General features: G+C 54.6%; 1 protein-coding gene across 1 annotated transcript; it reads right to left on the bottom strand.

The window, feature by feature from the left end:
* Positions 1-6,702: 6,702 nt before the first annotated feature.
* LOC142359848 (phosphatidylinositol-3,5-bisphosphate 3-phosphatase MTMR4-like) lies at positions 6,703-17,924 on the bottom strand. Its single transcript, XM_075412235.1, has 11 exons — positions 15,877-17,924; positions 15,514-15,642; positions 15,108-15,219; positions 14,472-14,667; positions 13,794-13,979; positions 12,844-13,014; positions 12,567-12,721; positions 10,992-12,216; positions 9,741-9,851; positions 9,353-9,441; positions 6,703-8,961 (listed from the first exon to the last, which is right to left on the bottom strand). The coding sequence occupies exons 1-11, from the start codon at positions 16,190-16,192 to the stop codon at positions 8,784-8,786; spliced, it is 2,868 nt and encodes a 955-aa protein (XP_075268350.1). The 5' UTR covers positions 16,193-17,924; the 3' UTR covers positions 6,703-8,783.
* Positions 17,925-18,561: the final 637 nt, after the last annotated feature.

The raw sequence follows: 18,561 nt of genomic DNA, 5'->3' as shown, positions 1-18,561 counted from the left end.
CTCCTCAGCCCCCTCAGTCCCCTCAGCTCCGCCATCCCCCTCAGCCTCCTCAGCCCCCTCAGCCCCGCCATCCCCCTCAGCCTCCTCAGCCCCCTCAGCTCCGACATTCCCCTCAGCCTCCTCAGCCCCCTCAGCCTCCTCAGCCTCAGCCCCCTCAGCCCTGCCATCCCCCTCAGCCTCCTCAGCCTCCTCAGCTCCGCCAGCCTCCTCAGCCCCCTCAGCCCTGCCATCCCCCTCAGCCCCAGCCCCCTCAGCTCCGCCATCCCCCTCAACCCCCTCAGCCTCCTCAGCCCTGCCATCCCCCTCAGCCCCCTCAGCCTCAGCCCCCTCAGCCCTGCCATCCCCCTCAGCCCCAGCCCCCTCAGCTCCGCCAGCCCCCTCAGCCCCCTCAGCTCCGAAATCCCCCTCAGCCCCCTCAGCCCCGCCGCCCCCCTCAGCCCCGCCGCCCCGGCAGCTCACGTCGGTCCCCGAGGGTGCGGGCAGCTGAAGCCTGGGGGTGCATCCCGCTGCGGGGCGCGGGGCGGCTCGACCCCCCGCCGCCAGCCCCGTGCCGCGGCAGGAGGCCGAGCCCGCGGCGGAGGGGGGAAGCGCGTCTGTGAGAGGCCGCGAGGAGCCCGGCCTCAGGCAGCGGGGACGACAGCCAAAGGACGGGGAATCGGAGCAGGGCTTCGCACAGGAGTTAGCGGAAATCCTGCAGGGTAACAGCCGCGAGCAGAGGGCAGCGGAGGAGCGGGGGTCCGGGCTGACCACCCCCCAGACTCTGCCTCCCGGTACTTACTGATGGGCACGGCCCCGGGACGCAGGGTGTGATCCTAACATGGCGCAGACGGTGACCAGCTCCCATCTCCCGGCTGACGGTTCCCACTCCCGAGAGGAAGGATGAACGACGAGGTGTTGGCTGGAAGCTCGCTGGCAGTTCACAAAAGGGGAAAGAAAACAAACTTTAGAAGGGATTGGAAGAGGGGTACAGAACAAAGCAGGAATTGTAAGTGCCATATTTGCCCTAAAAAAAATCCAAATGTGCAGTTCTGATCCCTCCACCCCACAACAGACTGAGCAGAGTTAAAGTGGGATAAAGAAAATCAGCACCAGGGACGTGAACGAGATTCAGCGGGAGGAAATACTGAAGGAGACATCTTCAGAGGGGGTTTTATTCTATAAAAAGGTAGGTAGTAGAACTGTAGGTAGCATAAAGGAGGTGAGCATGACTAACGGGGGACATCAAATAGAAGAGATCAAATCAGGTTCTTAATCACAGGGAAACAGGAGCAAATTGCCACGGGATGTTTTGGGTACCAAAATGTTACTCAGCTGTGGGGGAGAAAAAAAATGATTAGCTGTATTTGCAAAGAAAAGCCCATCCGGGGCTCTTCAGGGTGACACCTCTGTCACTGCCGGTCCTCAGGCCGTGCACCAGAGGAAGCTCCGCTCACAGCCGGGATGCAGCAGCACACATCTGCCCTCTGCAACTCTCCCCAGGGTTCTGCCGTCAGCTATGGCTGGATGCAGACCACAGGGACTTTTACATTTTCCTAGCCTAGCATAACCATCCTTACCGTTTCAGAACGAGGACCTGCTAGGAGCCAAAAGGGGAAGAAGAGCACGGAGCTAAGAGAGGAAGAGTGTGGGCATCTCTCTCTGCTTGCACCCTACCCCTGGGTCGCCAGCAGCGACAGAAGGGGCAAACGTCACTCCTCCGTCTTGGCTGCCCTCGGAGCAAGACAGCAGCGAGAAGATTGAGCATCCACCTGTTTCCTGGCCTTAAATACATTATCTTAGAGTTGTCATAACATTTCTTCGCAAGAAGGTACAAAACCAAACCCCTTCTTTAACTGACATCATCCTTACCGTTTCGGTTTACAGCACAGCCCCAAACCACCAAGGCAGGTGACAGTGCCAGCTTCAGAAAGGGCACAAAATTAAACAAACTGACAGGACACTGATCCTGTTTGTAAACTGAAAGCAAAATCACTGCTCTTCTGCATAGCTGAGGTGAGGAAAAAGATGTTAGACTGACTAGCTTGACTATTTTGGGTGGGGGTGCTAACAGAGGTCCCCACTTCAAATCAAAGCACACAGGTTAAACAGGAAGCAGGACAAGGAAAAATGGTGATAAGCAGAGATTAGAAAATATTCTTTTTGCCTCTTTTTCAGCAGACTGGCTGATTATTCCTCTCAGTCTCTGCCTGTCTTTGGCAGATTTAGCACATTTATCATTACTCTGAGCCAGCAGCAACAGCGGGAAGGAGCAGAAATTTTGTCAGCATTGTCATCAAAGCTAAAATCCTGCAGCACAGAGGGATGCTGCTTTGCCCAAGGAATTAATGGCCTGCAATTCCAGTGAACTCATGCCGCCATCTTCCCAAGACGCTTTGTATTTTTATTTCCTCGGTAATAATTTATTCTATAGAATATATAGAATAATATAATACATAATATAGAATTATGTAATGGTTGCTCAGTGTCAACAGCCAAAACTCAAGCATACTGAATGCAAACCTGAAAAAAATCAAGAAGAGGGTCCACTTCACAAAAAACATTTTCTCAGCATTGCTGAGATTGTCTTTTGCGTTACTTCAATGAGGTGATTTAAGGCTCCTCCTCTCTCCCTGAGCAGCAGGAGTGCAAGAGGCCTACGGCTGCCTGACGGTGGGATCGGCGAGATTTCTGTTACATCACCTGTAACTCAGGTCAGAGCCAGAAGCACGTCGTCCGGAACTGAGACACGGAGACTGAGCCCCTGAAACCCAAAAGCCCTGGAAGCGAAGCCCAGAAACACAGGTCATTTTAAGCGTTTCCTTCACTCCTTCGAAGCCGAGCCCATAGCTGCAAAACAGATGACTTTTTAAAGACCGAATGATGTTTTTCATCAGCATCCAGAGTGCGGCACGCTCCCAGCAAAGCCAAGGCCTGCACCTTTCACCGCCTCAGTGCTCGTGCCAAGTCCTGGCAGGCTCAGCCCTACAGCAGGCACAGCACAAAGAAAACAGCGTCGTAGCTCCCTGGCAGCGAGCGCGCTCGACTCGCCGAGCAAGCCTGGTGTTGAGAAGAGAGGCGATGGTCCCCTTAGCTCTCCTGGTGGATCGGCCTCTGAACTGTTGGTGCCTGAGAGGTGATGCCAGGCATGCCCTGGGCTGCATCCCCAGCAGCATGGGCACAGGGCGAGGGAGGGGATTCTGCCCCTCTGCCCCGCTCTGCTGAGACCCCCCTGGGAGTCCTGCGTCCAGCTCTGGAGCCCTCAGCACAGGACAGAGCTGGAGCTGTGGGAGCGGGGCCAGAGGAGGCCCCAGCAATGATGCGAGGCTGGAACCCCTCTGCTGGGAGGAGAGGCTGGGAGAGCTGGGGCTGCTCAGCCTGGGGAAGAGAAGGCTGCAGGGAGACCTTACAGCAGCTGCCAGTGCCTGGAGGGGCTGCGAGAGAGCTGGAGAGGGGCTTGTGACAAGGGCAGGGGGTGAGAGGACAAGGGGTGATGGCTTTGAGCTGTAAGAAGGGAGATTCAGATTAGACATGAGAGAAATTCTCCATCATGAGGGTGCTGAGGCCCTGGCCCAGGTTGCCCAGAGAAGCTGTGGCTGCCCCATCCCTGGCCGGGTTCAAGGCCAGGTTAGATGGGGCTTTGAGCACCCTGGTCTGGTGGAAGCGGTCCCTGCCCATGGCAGGGGGCTGGACTGGACGGCCCTTGAAGGTCCCTTCCAACCCAAACCGCTCTGTGACCCTACGATAATGCAGGGGCTCCCCAAAACAACGTGCTCTGGGGAACACTGGAAGTTTCCTCTCACTTGCAACAGATCAATAATAACAAAATGTTTTTTCTGTTGTAGCTCAGTCAGAAGCTGTTGGACTGCACAGGATTTACCGGTACCGTTGTCAGCTGACAGCAGTGCCCGGCCTTTTCAGCCAGCCTCGCTGCTGCCTCCTCTCCATCTCTTTTCATCTCCCCCTCCAGCCTTCACTCAACACCCGCCTCGTCCGCCTTCCAGCCCCGTGCTGACCTGCAGCAGTCACACATTCTTCCCCAAACTACGACGCTGTGGCTCCGAGGAGAGCCCAGGAGCGCGACCCACCCGGCAGCACGGGTTCCCTCACCGCTGCTGCCTCCACAATCCCGTCACTAACTGGGAACGGCAGCTCCAGGCAGGAGTGCTGGCTTTGTTGACTATGAGATCTGTTCCTCCACAGATGCCTACCTGCTACAGCTCTGGGACGCTGCGCGCCTCCCTTCCACCAATACCACTGACTTCTAGCAACCAGTTTGCCTACCGTGCGTTGAAAAGATGCTCCGCGCAGAGCATGTCCTGCGTGTAAGCCACACATATCAGCCACACATATCTTTGACAGCTCTGCCAAACGCTTTCCTTTGGCAAGGACCTCAGCAGCCTGTGAATGTTTTTTTTTTGGCCTTTCTGCAAATTTAAATAAATACGAATTCGCACATTTTTTTTAGATGGTGAGTGGAGATATATTGTTCTTGGCCACTACCTCAGTTTACCTAGCTTGTTTTTGAACAGTACGACTACTTCCTCAGCAGGTGACAGGGAGCACTTTACCATCTACAGCCACAAAAGAGCAGCAGCAGTTGCAGTGATGAATACTTTTCCCCCAGACACAAAGCTGGTAAATGCCCCCCAGCCAACTCACCCTCTCGCGGAGCGCTCCGGTTAGCGTGGGCCAGTCCCGCAGGGTCACGCAGCGCAGGGGTTGACGCGGGCACTCGGAGCCGACCGGGCGTTCAGAAGGAACGAACTGCAGACAAAAACACGTCAGTCAGAACTGCGCTCGTGCGGGAAAGTTTCACGACTGGGCTAAACATTGTGAGACTGATGTTGTGCACTGCTTTGGGGAACTTTTTTATTATGATTTTAAACTCACTGGAGACTGCATGCAGCATCTTTTATCTGAGGATGGGGTACCCGAGGTACCCCATCAACAAATGGCAGTGTCCAAAGTTCCCTTTCACAGAAACTGAATATTTTGGGAGAGAAATATAGAACTCTGACTCTTACCCTGAAAACTGAATGGACAGAAACACATCCAACGCACCCTCGGAAAGCCTGCATCCTTCTCCTCCGCCGCGCCCGCTCTGAAGTGCCTCCTGCCCAGCGCTCGTGGGGTCACCAGGCGGCCACAAACCACGTTCTGCTCCTCCTCTTCTTCAGTAAGCGGGGCTCGACGCGTCTCTTCACATCCCCTGCAGTTTTAGCATCACCCATTAACGGCTTAGCAGCTGAGCAACACCAACAACCGCCAGCTCGACCTGGCTTCTCGCTACACCTAAATCGATGTTTATTTTGCTCAGTGGCTGAGATGATATAGTACACCGTAACCAGTTCCGGTTGTTAATTCGCTAAGGCTTTGTGGCAGTCAGTGCTCTGATAGGGGAAGGCTTTGATCTCACTGTTTGGGCTAGGTTTATAGAATCATAGAATCATTTAGGTTGGAAAAGACCCTTAAGATCATCAATTCCAACCATAAACCTTGCTTCAAGTCCAAGCCCAGTTACTTACACCTTACAGTTTCCTCCAGGGACGGAAAACACATTGAGCTCAAAGGAACAGGACAAATGTTTACACAAAGCATGATATCCTGACAGCAAAACAAAGGAAATCTAGGTGCTCTCAGCTCCTGTATCTGACACCCAAGATAAAAAAATAGCAATACTTACACTGCAGAGAGACATTTCAGCACACACACAGATTACCTCAGGCTGAACGCGTTGGCAAATTATGGGTTTATATTCTTTAAGCGATAATGCTTTGTTTTGTGCTCAACAATCATGAGCTTCAAGTGCCCTTTGCCGGCACGGCCAGCCTGACAAGCCGTGAGTGTCTCCAGCAAAATTCAGCCTTGAATGCCCAGGGGGAAATTCTGCAGAAGCGCAGTCCCAGCTGGCGATGAGAAGCCACAGGGCCGTAGGAGAGTCCCAGCAGCCACCCTTCCGCTGCCCACCGAGATGACACTGCCACTGCAATGACCAGAGCCCAGAAGTTCATCAGGAGACTGTCCATTCTTGTAAGAACATCGTTCATTACTAATATTCAGCAACATTGCCTTCCAAGATGACCTTTTGTGTGGCTGCTGCAGGAGCAATGGTTAATTTTGAAATGCAATGAGCGATCTTGCTCTTAACATTTCTAATACAACAAAGCGTTTAGGTCCTACCTGTCTGACACAAACACTGACCTCCACTATGGGAGTAGCCACCAGGGATCTGCTCCCTTTTAAGCTCTCTGGACGCTTTAAATTGAGGACAGGCTTTCTGAAAGCTCCTCTCCAGCTCCACCCCAAGCTGTCACTTACCTGCACCACCCTTGGCACATCGGGCTGATTGAGCCCAGCAGTCCCCACCCGTCATCCCGCATAGGGGAACACGTCCATGCAGCCCACCAGGCAACGAGCGGTATAAACGTGTTGGTGAAGAGCTAGCGAATCCTAAGAGCTCCTCTTTGGAAAAGAAAAATCCCACACTGGTGTCCCAGGCAGCTGTGGGTTGGGGTTTTTTGGAAAAGAGCAGAGGGCCTCAGAATAGACGACCATAGAATCGCGTCCTTTGTGTCCTACCCTTGGTTCTTGTTTGTGAGCAGGGATATTAAATTCCTAACCTACCTTAAATCAAGGGAACAGGCAGCAAGTACCAGCGGCCTGGGAAACACCGTGCAAGAAGAATCCACCAGAAACTAAAGGAATGGGTCCAAACACAGCAGCACTAATATAGAGATTTTATTTCGACAGTATTGAGTTGTACAGCACATTTTGTTTGTCACAATGCTATCGAACTGATTTTAGAGTTTTTGGCCAGCACATTGTGACGCTGAAACTCACGAGAGCTAAAAGCAGTTTGGACTAACGGCCTGAACGGCAGGGCCAGGAGTACCTAGTTTCTGGCTTCCTTATCGCTTGCAGTCATTCCAGCGCATGCCAGACAAGAGCAAATCCACTTTCTTCTGCCAGCCCAACGGTGGCTCTTCCATGTCTGGCAATGACTGCAAGGCACAAGGCAGGGGAGAATCTGAAGCAAGGTGCCTTCTCTTCCTAAAGCCATATTGGTTGTTCCCAGGATGGAAAAGAAGCAGAGTCCAAGTACGTACAGGGTCTTCAGATGATGCTAGCTTTGCTTGCACTACTGGGATTTACAAAACCAGAGGCTGACATATCAGAGTGCAGGAAAGGGTCATTGCTCCATTCCCTCTGACAGAGATGACAAACCATTAGCAAACAATTTTGGAGGTCACAACGGTGTAAAGCACTTTGCCTCCTTAGCAGACCAAATGCCCTCACAGGTCTTCCCCCCATGTACAAAGTCGCAGCTTGTGAGGTGCAGAATACATCACTGCCATTTAGCTGGGAAGAAAACCTGCATTTCTGCAAAGAAATGCCTCACTTTCAAACTCTTCTTCCTCATTAACAGCTGCAGCTTTCTTCCAAAGGAGGCAGGATGGAGACTCCCCCTGGGATCTAGGGATCAAAAGCCCACCTGAAGCCCACTTTCCTTCTAAACCTTTCTTTCTTTCTAAACCCAGTTCCTTCTCCTTAGAAGGAATTGGGATTCCTGCTCTCTAGTTTAAAGAAGAAGTAGAGAGGCAATTACAAGTTGGCAACTCTGAACTTTGACCACTGTACAGGAGACGAAATAGAAGTCGAACTCAAGAGGCATTTTAGGTAGCGCTGGGGCAAGTCAAGAGAGATTGTTTCCACCACTGAAGAGATGCCACACGTCATGTTTATCACCATAGCTTGGCTGTACATCCTAAAGTGAAAAGCACAGACCGTAGTGTCTACATCAGCCAGTGTCCTTCCCCACCCCTGTTTTGGTATCGACGCTTCATTCTCCCTTCTTCGGGTTACATTAAGTGCACAGAAATATATAGCAGCATTTGGACTGAAACCCTCACATACACCAGACAGCACATTCCAGGAGGTAAAACAACACATTATGGCCTATACCCTCAAGGTATCAAGTTTTCAGGATAAAGAGCAGTAGGAAGTGGAGAGCCGAGGGCAGAAAAGGGGAGGAGGAGCAACACAGGAACACGAGTTCTGTTTCCATGCCAGGAGAGGATCAGGGTGCCATTCCTGTGCCAGCACCAGGCTGTGACACGACCACAGACAGAGCGGGCGGGCAGCGCGGAAGTGAAGAAGCCGATCGCCCGTCTCCCCGCAGGGTCGGGGGCAGGGGCAGAGTCAAGGGCGTTCACCCATCCTCACGCAGCGTGAAAACGGGCAAAATCTGCTCGGCCCGTTTTCAGCCAGAACGAATCTCTCTTCAACGCTCAAGAGGAAAATCAATTGGTGACGGCTAACGAGTCTTGTTCGCCAAGCTGATCGCAAATCACACTCATGGAAAGAGAATCCACAGAAGTGCTCCAGGCTGAGGCCCTTCCGAAGCCCACGGAGTCTGCCCTCGTCCTTCTCGCGCAGCAGCCTGCCTTTGTAGGGGGAGTTGGTTCTAAACATGCCTTTCTATTGCTTTGGGGGTACTTTGCACAGGCAATAGCTGTGAGAACATTGCTTTCCAGCCCACAAAAGGAAGAGGTTGCGATCCCTTCTTTAGCCCTAGGTCGTCAGGCTACAATGCACGGGCCCGCCGGTACCAGAGCGGGGACACACACCAGGCTCTGATCTGAGCTCCTCTGCTCCAGGCTGATCGTAAGACTGCTGAAGACAGTGCATTCAAGCTTGGTGTTCACGTGTTGCACCAACGGCCTTCACCATTACAGTGGAGGCAGAGTCACCCTTCAAACCCACGAGAGAAAAGGCTGGGCTTAGACAGGTCCCTTGTCTGGCATTCAGCTGGAAGCCGTGGCGATGGGTTTCTTCAGATGTTGGCTCATGAGCTCCCTGGCACGAGACACTTGGATGTGGTCGTAACAGGAGTTACAGACGAGGACAGGGTCATACAGCTGCTGATCAGGGATGGGCAACTTCAGGTGGCAGCAACCAGCACAAAACACGTTCCCGCAGTTCCTGTCAAGGAGCAAGAAAACCAGTGAAAAAGAGAGCTGGGAACACCAGAGCAAAACTTCAGCAGGCACAAAGGATCCAGTTCAGGGGCAAAGGACCAGCCTTACCCCTGGCCTGTCAACACATTTCTTGAAGTCTCTGCTGTGGTCTCCAGCGCAAGCCAACTGGCTAGCACCAAAAAGGGACCGATGGACGTTAGTACCCAGGAGAAGGATCAAAGGCCTTGGTAAAACAGAACCAAGAACAATGTAGAATGGAAATTTGCAGGGCCTGACAAATAAAGGAAAGACCTAAAACTTTCTCCTGGGAGCTGGAGGGAACGAACATCACCGACAGTCCTTTGCGAGGAACAGGCTGAGAAGAAGAGAGGAACTACAGCGATAAGTTTGTTTACCTGCAGTGATGCCTCCGTTTGGCCAGCCAGAATTCACAATCGCAGTTAAAACAATGCGAGGCCATGTGGTCCGGAACCCACCGCGTGACCTAGGGCAGACACCAGTCCTCATCAGACCAGCCCGGAGTTTGTAACACCGCAACGAGCAGGTCTCGGGACCCCAGCGCAGGCCGAGGTGTGGCTTTGGACTGCAACAGGCTAGCTCAGAGCGAGCCCACCCCACAGGTCCCCTCTTATCGGGCACAGCAGCAGCAGAGGACGTGTTACAGGACAAGGGTGGCTGCTCTCGGCCTTGCTTCCAGCCCACTCTCTGCTGCCGTAACCACTAAAGTTAGTGGCAAAGAAACACTCTGCTGCTGCACTGCAGCTGCCGTAACAGGGCACGTACCTCAGTCTCCTTCTTGTCGACAGGCTCCCAGCTCGCTTCTGACAAACAGTCTTCGCTGTGATCAGAACAGAAATCCTCAGTGTCGCTGCCATCCGATTCCTTCAGACAGGTCTGCAGAAAGACACAAAGCCACGCATCCCCTCAGCTGCCTCAGTCGCAGAGCCCCGGGCACTCCCCGCGCTGGCCGCACTCAGAATCACGGCGTGGTCGGGGTTGGAAGGGACCTCTGTGGGTCACCCAGCCCAACCCCCTGCCCAAGCAGGGTCACCCAGAGCAGGCTGCACAGCACCGCGTCCAGGCGGGGCTGGAATATCTCCAGAGAAGGAGACTCCACAGCCCCTCTGGGCAGCCTGGGCCAGGGCTCTGTCACCCTCAGAGGGAAGAAGTTCTTCCTCGGGTTCAGCTGGAGCTTCCTCTGCTTCAGTTTGTGCCCATTGCCCCTTGTCCTGTCACTGGGCACCACTGAAAAGAGTCTGGCCCCATCCTCCTGACACCCATCCTGCAGATATTTATAAAAATCTATTAGGTCCCCTCTCAGCCTTCTCTTCTCCAGGCTGAACAAGCCCAGCTCCCTCAGCCTCTCCTCGTAGGAGAGATGCTCCAGTCCCCTCATCATCCTCGTAGCCCTGCGCTGGACTCTCTCCAGTAGCTCCTCATCTTTCTTGATCTGGGGAGCCCAGCACTGGACACAGCACTGCAGATGGGGCCTCACCAGGGCAGAGCAGAGGGGGAGGAGAACCTCCCTCGCCCTGCTGCCCACACTCCTCGTGATGCACCCCAGGATCCCATTGGCCTTCTTGGCACCCAGGGCACGCTGCTGGCTCATGGTCACCCTGTCATCCCCCAGCACTCCCAGTCCCTCTCCGCAGAGCTGCTCTCCAGCAGGTCCACCCCAGCCTGTACTGGTGCCTGGGGTTGTTCCTCCCCAGGTGCAGGACCCTGTTGAACCTCATCAGGTTCCTCTCTGCCCACTCGGTGCTCGCGAGGGGCACAGGGGTGTCTCAGGAACAAAGGCAGAAGCGTTCATGACCACCCAGGAGCTGCTGCTCGGCCCTCAAGCAGCAGAGATACCTCTGGGTGGCACGAGGACACAGCGCACGGAGAGGAGGGGAGCAGGGCCGAGGAAGCACAGGAACGATCCTGACCACCCGCTCCAAAAGGAAGGGACCGAGAAGAGCAGGCGGGAGAGGGCGGAGCGAGGGGTGCGGGACGAGCGCTGCGGGAGCCGGGGCGCTGGCGGCAGTTACTTACAAAGTCGTCCTCGTAGTCCATGGGGGGCTCGGCCGGAGGGGCGCAGAAGTGGCGGATGTCCAGGCGCAGCTGCAGCTCCCGCACCTGCCTGCGCAGCTGTTCCACCTCCTGCTTGTAGCCGGCCTCAATCTGCCGCAGCCGGTGCTGGATCACATCCGTGGGGAAGGGCAGCCCGTCGTCGTCCAGGTACAGAGGAGGCACGGGAGAGGGACATTTTGGCGGCACGTGCTTGGGACCAGACGCTTGTTTTAGGTGGCAGGGCAGCCACGAACGGCTGGGCTTCCCCGCGGGGCTCGCAAAATGAGTGCTGGCGTGGCCAGAGCAGCCCGAGGGCTTCGCCCCTTCCCTGGCAGACCACTGGCCACTGAGGCACAGGCCTGGTGCCCGCAGAGCTCTGCCGCTCAGCCTCTTGCTACAGCAGCCGTAGGAGAGGAGGTGCCTGGGTGCCGGCTCCCCACTCGGGAGCGATGTCACCATCCCTTGAAAACTGTCCCAGTTGGACCCCAGGAAGGAGAACTCGCTGCTTTGGCTCTGGGAAATGGGCTTGCGCCAGTGCTCTAGCGGGGTTCTCGCCAGCCGGGCAGGCTCCTCGCAGGGCACACTCCTTCCAGCATCGCCTTTGCCTTTGTCTGGGCAGGGCGTGCCCGTTGCAGGTCCTGGGGTGTCCTGACAAGGGGCACTTGGTGCCAGGGACTCCTGGCTGGGAATGTCTTGGCAGGCGGTGTTGCTCTTGGGGCAGCCTCCTCCACTAGACACCACACCAGTAGCCTTCAAAGGCTCCTGGGGACCGTTTTCTAATTGCTTGCCGGAACCGGTGGAAACCCTGTCAACATTTTCCTGTCCTGAAGGATTTGGAGCTGGACACATGCCATCCAGCTCCTCCATGCACGTTCCATTTCCCTTTTCTGCCTCCGGAGAGACGCTGCTTGCCGGCACGGAAGCCCAGCTGCTCAGCTGCTTGCTGTGCCCTTCGTGCTCCACAAGGCTGGCGTGCAGGGGAGCGCTTTCCTCTTGCTCCTCATCCTGCCGCGTCTCTGCCGCAGGCACCGTGCTGCCTTCGCCCGAGTGCAGCTCGGCTCCCTCAGCGGGGGCATGCCGGGCTTCCAGGCCCACCCGGACCTCCTGGCAGTGGTTGTTCAGGTTTGGATCGCTGGACGTGCGGGTCAGCGGGCTGCTGGAGTCGCAGGCTGAGAGCAGGTCATCCATAGATCTTGTCTTTGGTAATCTAGAACCCAAAAAGCGAAGATATCTCAAAATGTAACTCCTGAAGCTTCCCTCATTTCAGTTGAAACTGCGATGAGGGGAGGGAAATGTTCTTAACTACAGATGGTGAGGTGGGTGGGGACGGGTGGTGCAGCAGCACGGGCTGAAAGGCACAGCACTACAGCGTGGCCTCCCCGGTCTGCCTCTAAAGCTGCAGCAGGCAGCTGTACACCTTCTTCTCCAAGTGGCTGGGACAACGCTACAGAGCTCTTGCTCTCCACAGAGAAGATGAGAACAACAGGTAAAACAGAGGAACTACAAAGCAGGCCTGTGGGTCGGCGGCAACTTGGGACTGGAGCTCTAGGCTCTTACCTGTCCAAACACCTGCCACTGAACTCCTGGCTCTGCGCTCCAGGCGGCAGGTAAATGTCCATCTCATCCTGGCCCAGAGGATGCGGCGAGGAAGCTGGGAGATACACTGCTGTCCAGACGTGCAGCGCTCGCACGTGGCACACTGGATGCAGCACCTGCAACAACCACTTATGAGCAGAGAAGAACTCAAGAGGAAACCCCTCCAAGCTCTCCCCACACGGTCCCTGGTGCCCGGCAGGCAGAAAGCCTGGGAAGCGGGGCCGGGAGCGCTACTGACCTGCTCAGAGCCCGGCATGTAGAGCAGATTGTGGAAGTTCTTATTGCCAGCCCGCAGGAGGGACCACACGGAGCAGGTCCGCTTGTAGATGTTGTGCATCTCTCGCTCGCAGGGGCTGTTCCCCAGGAAGGTGCCGTAGAGGCAGGAATACGTGTGCTGCACCAGCTTCACCTGCAGCAGCGAAGGGGAACAACCGTCAGGGCGGTGGGAGACGGCGTCTCCTGCCTACGGGGGAAGCGTCTTCCACCCCTCCGGGACGGCTCGTGCGCGTCCCACCCAGCCGGTGACCCGACCGCTGTCCTCTGCCACCCAGGGCAGGACAGAGAGGGGACAGCAGCAGGAATCAGGACAATGTGAAAACAACAGTCAATTAATACCACACCCCTCCCTCTGTAACCCCAACCTGTATTATTTGATAAGGGAGAGATTAATAGCTATCGTTTCCCGATTCCCCCCCCCCCCCTTTTTTTTTTAATGTTTCAGTCTCTGTTGCTCTGAGATATGGAAATCAGGCTTTCAATCGGAACCGTGCTGCTGACAGTATCTGAATTCACTGGGCTAGAAAGGGACCCGGAGAAGCAGCGATTCGAAGAAACCAGAGAATACAAACCCTTCATCGCTGTGCAGGCTGCCAGGTACTGTGAGCCTGCAGTACCCTCTGGGAGGAGGAGGAGGAGATCACAAGCAGCTAAACGGAGGCTGGCAAAAGCCTCACATGCACAGAACCAGCTCAAAAGACCGCGACCGAGGGGCAGGGCTGGACCCAGAGAGCAAAGGTGTGCCAGGGACGCCAGCGGAGAGCCCAAATGCTACCCAGACACTTCGCTGTTTTTATAGAATTCAATTCTTGTTTTCTTTCAACTGCAACACTGTAAAATATCATGGCCTCCCCCTGCCTCTGCTCACATCTGGCAAGCGGATAAATAGATGTTTCCACGCATATTTCTTACCAGAAAAGCTTCGTTAAATTCAAAGAGGCAAGGAAACTGCTTCAGAAGCTGATGAACAGCGTCCAGCCACTGGAGAAAAACTGGGCACTGCTCGTTCTGATCTTCGACCTTCTCCTGGTGACCACAGCGATCACCAAACTTGTGACCAAAATCCAGCCAATCTGATTCAACAAGCACCTGGAAGCCCTGTGAAGAAAAGCAAAGAAAACCAACCTCGCTGCAGACGCTCTGCTGGAGGCACGCAGCAGGCCAAGGCAAGCCCCATCGGCCAGCAGCGCCAGGCGGGCACAGGACTTCGGGAGGGCTGGAGAGGAGCCTCCACGGGCGCGTGGGGTGGGAGCAAAGCTACCCGAGTGTCAGAGGCTGCCAGACAAACGAACGGCTGTTGTTTCTATACAACAAACAGCCTGGAGAACAGGCACGATTAAGAGCAGGGAATCAGCTGAACCTTGAACCCAACAGGTTATTCACCACAGTACCTCGCCAAGCTGGGCAGAGGAGTCGGGTACAGCTCACCAAACACACCAGGAGAACATGGAAAAACCCAACACCCACAGCAGCAGCTCTGAAACGCCACCAAACCCATTGCCAAACGCGACCCTGCTCCTTCCTCCGCAGACCCCGAGACCAAAGCTGCCTTTGAACGGACACGAACCAGCAGCGTAGCACAGCTCCTACCTCCATGGTCCTGTAGTAAGGGTCCAGGAGAATCTTTGCCAGCGCTACGATCTGCGGGGTCCTGTCCCAGCCGTCGGAGCAATGAACCAGCACCGGACGCCCTTCTCTGTCAACCGCACTGGAGACCAGCACCGCTGCCTTCAGCATGACAGAGAGGTGCTGCAGCCACTTGGTACTCTCCAGGGCTGAAAGCCAGCTAGAAGGAGCGCAAAAGGCAAGAAAATGGCTGCTTAGCTCTCCCGTGGAAAACAAACCAAAACAAAACATATATTTTAACCTCAGTCTTTTTAGAGTCCTCAGTGAAAATCAGCTTTTTCTAAAACATGCTCAAGAGGAGCCAGCCAGCCTGGGAAAAAGTGCAAGGAATCCAACCCCCAATTTCAGTTTTTCCCAGATGCAGCTGCATTTTAGAAACCCTCAGAGGACACACGCAGCCAAACGACACCGAGGCAGTGCTGCAATCCCTTCTGGATTACCAGCGGCCAAAACCAGCTGCCTACGAGCACCGTGAGCACTTTCCTATCCCTCCGTTTTCTGAGGTAGAAACCCGGGACAGGATAAAGCAAAAGTGAGGAAAAAAAACGCTGAGTCATTAACAGATACAGCGTCAGACTCCGCTAGAGAGAAGTCACTTACTTGCTGGGGTCCGGCACCTGGCTGCAGACAGCACGCAGGTACTGGAAGCTGTTGCGGATGGAGTGGATGTTGGCCATGCCCATGAACACCACTTCGCAGTTTGGGTAATACTCTGCACGCGACAAGAGAGGGAAACACTCAGAGAGCGCTGCTGCCGCCGCCGCACCCGCCTCCGCACCCCCGCCTCAGCCGCCCCGCTCTCCAGGGAGGACGTTTTTCCTACAAAATCCTTGTGGGCCAGCAGCAATATATTTGGAATAACGGACTTTGCATGAGCAAGAAGGGGGATGTGCTTCCAGAGGTGGAGCACCAGAACGCTGAGCCGACCCCAAGCTGTGCTCTAGGGCCCGCTGGACAAAGCAGGGCCGAGAGGAAGGTGTTCTGGGATGTGCTTAGCCCTCTGTACCTTCACATTCGCAGCCGCCTCCCTTGGCTCTGTTGGCCACAGCTGCAGTGTAGGACCTGGCATCCAGAATCAGCAGCTTCTGAGGAGTTCCTGCGTTCTCCACGCCTGAACACGCGGTCAGGGATGAGTCTGCAGAGACAGGGACGGACTGAGCTCCCGGCACTTCTCCTCCCACGAGCCCAGAGACCCATCCCTCACACCCCAGTCCAGGTGTGGCACGGCCCCGATGATCCGTCTGGATACCGGGCTTAAACCTCGCATTGTAACAGCCCTGTTGGCAGCAGCAGCGGCAACACCTACGCGTAGGAAGCACCGAATAATTCACACATTGAGGAGAGAGGAGAAGGGAATAAGCTGTCTCACCGAAGTCGGCATCGCAGGCCTCGCTGCCGTCGCAGCTCCCGCTGTGCGGCACGCCACCGGGCACCTTTACTCCGGGGTTCAAGGCACAGGCTTTGGCAATGGACGTCACGAGATACTCGTCGTCCGCGTTGCGCCAGCCCCACCAGCTGATCTCGGGCTGGCTGCAGCGGGCGATCACCGCCCCGTTGCGCACGTGTCTGCAAAGGAAGCGAGAGCCGAATGAAGGCCCCCGGGGAGGGGAGCAACAACCCCAGCAAACTTCACCTCCGCGCAGCCAGCACCTGCGCAACCCTCCTCGCTGCTTTACCCCCTGCATTTACTCTCACGCTCCAGCGGTGGAACAGGGCAGGGCATTTCAAACAACCGTTCTTCATAACAAAAGCAGCGAGACGGAGGCCGTCACTCACTCGCATGGCAGCGGTGGGGAACAGGAGACGGCTGCGAGCAGCGCGGGAGCGGCTGCGGGAGCTGGAACGGCGGGCAGAACGAGATGGCGGAGGAGCAGGTGGCTGCCGCGCTCGCAGAGCGGCCGTGGGGAGCAGCCAGGATCGGCGGCTGCGCCCCGGGACTCGGCCACCACCGCAACGAACGGGAGTCTCTGCAGCAAGGGAGAGCTGCCAGTTGTTCTAGCCATTGCTCTACTGAACTGGTTTTATTTACACTTATACATAAATGTATGTTATTCTCTATAAATACATAAAATATATATAATATTGTATATAGATATGTTAAGTTTTATATATTAAACTAGGGAGAAGGACCTTTAAATAATTATGCTTGTACTTTGAGAAAGTAATAGCTACTTATTTTAATACTGTTCTGTTCTCCCATTCTTTTTCTTCTTTTTCCTCCCTTAAAGTACATACTGGTTATTAAACCATTTCATTTCTCGCTTCTAAGTTAGAAAGATTGGCTCGCTTGGCATCAGACCGGCTAGCTTCTGGGTGGAGGCCTGAGCTGGGGTTTATTAACTGCCCCTAAAATGTGAACCCTACCCTGGCTGTTGCTTACTGATGCCTGGCAGCAGGCCTCAATTAGGAAGAAGCGTTCGTTTTCCACACGAATGTACTGGTCATGTCACTCACAAATGGCCTGGAAAGGGAACGGACGATTAGGTGACAGCGTGGCTGGTGATACAGAATTATCCAGGAGAGTCTATGGCTGGCTGGAAAAATTGCAAAGGATCTTGTGATACTGGGTGATAGAGTATGAAATTTAGTATTAACAAATGAAAAGTATTTACAGATGATTGCTCAAAAAGTAACCCCAGCTACGACATGGAGCAGCTAGGTACAAATCAGCTGCCAAATCTCAAAGACTTTGAAGTCACTGTGGAGCTCTCAAAAAGCCTCAGCTCAATGCCCAAAAGAAGCAAAAAGAACGTGCTAGCAGTTGCTCAGAAAAGAGTAAAACAGAAAACATTACGGCACCACATCTTACGCATCTTCCAAGGGACACCGATTTCCCACTAACGCATCTCAGAAAGGACACGGTAGGACTCAGCCCTCCAGAGAAGGGTGGCGAGGACAACCAGAGGCAGAGGACAGCTTTGCTGCAGGGACACCTTCAGTCCGAAACAACTCTCCACCATGGCAGAACAACAAGAATGGATGAGAGGCATAAAAGGTCTTGAACTATACAAGAAAAGTGAGTTTGGAAGATCAGTCTTATTTTTCCCCAGCAGAAACACAGATGGAACGGTCACACCACACATCTAAGGAAAAGCAGCAGTATTTTCTGGACAGCAGACACAACAGGCAGCGGGCTCGCTGCCACAGTGCAACGCAGAAGTATAAATTGGTTCCAAAACAGATTAAATTCATGGAAGGGGGGTCCACCGTGGGACCATGAAGCACAATCACACGTTCTCCTGAATACACCTTGTAGGAAATCTAAGATATCGGCTGCTCCAAAGATGCACCAGGGCAGAACACCTGCACACCTCTCCCATTTGTTACACTTCCCTGAGACGCTGCTCCTGGTGCTTGGCCCTTGTCGGAGTCAGGATAATAAACTGGAGAGCCCCGCACCTCGGTCCTTCCCAACAGCCACGCCTGCCCCTCCCCATCCCACCACCCCTCCCGCAGCACCTTGATGAAGGTGAGCTGGAGTAACAGCAAAAATGCAGGTAAAGCTCCTGACAAACCACATCCAAGTATTATTTTTTTGTAGGTGGACACCTCTGAAAAAGTTGTGTTGGTGGCCAGCTGGGGGAGACGATGGTCTGATCCTACAGCGCAGAGGCCTCAGCTCATCCCTCCAGGGCTGTTTAGCTGCAGGCAAGGGCTGAGAGGAGCACTCCTGAAGGGCTCTCATCCTCGTGCTGCCACCCTGTCAGGGGCTCTGTTCTTCCACAGAGAAGAATGTCCGTTCATTTTACCTGGGCTCAGGCAGCACACCAAGAAAACGCACCAAGGCTTTGAGCTCCTCCTAAGTGGCGCACGGCATCCCACCAGCAGCTCCCACGGTCTGCAGGAACGGGTTCGCTTCTCCAAGACAAGGTCCCCTCTTCTCCTGAGGCAACTTCTCATCAACGCAGAAAAGGTATCATCGTTCGTGACCTCTCGTAGATAATACTGATGAAGACTTCCAAAGGAATAATATTCACACTCAGCTGAGTCAAAATACTGCGAGGTCCTTGTTCTCCCGGTGCACTCCACCGCTGTTCTGTTCTGCAAGGTGACT

Source organism: Opisthocomus hoazin, unplaced genomic scaffold, assembly GCF_030867145.1.
Source record: "Opisthocomus hoazin isolate bOpiHoa1 unplaced genomic scaffold, bOpiHoa1.hap1 HAP1_SCAFFOLD_339, whole genome shotgun sequence".
NCBI classification, from domain to species: domain Eukaryota; kingdom Metazoa; phylum Chordata; class Aves; order Opisthocomiformes; family Opisthocomidae; genus Opisthocomus; species Opisthocomus hoazin.
This window is presented reverse-complemented; position numbering and strand designations above follow the sequence as displayed.

What these genes read in the sequence shown, in the direction of transcription:
- LOC142359848 (XM_075412235.1), bottom strand. Translation starts at nt 16,192, where the DNA reads ATGCAGGGGGTAAAGCAGCGAGGAGGGTTGCGCAGGTGCTGGCTGCGC. An exon ending in AGGCGGCTGCGAATGTGAAG is followed by an intron (nt 15,220 to 15,513) that starts GTACAGAGGGCT and finishes TGTCGCGTGCAG; the next exon opens with AGTATTACCCAAACTGCGAA. An exon ending in CTTACTACAGGACCATGGAG is followed by an intron (nt 13,980 to 14,471) that starts GTAGGAGCTGTG and finishes TTTTCTTCACAG; the next exon opens with GGCTTCCAGGTGCTTGTTGA.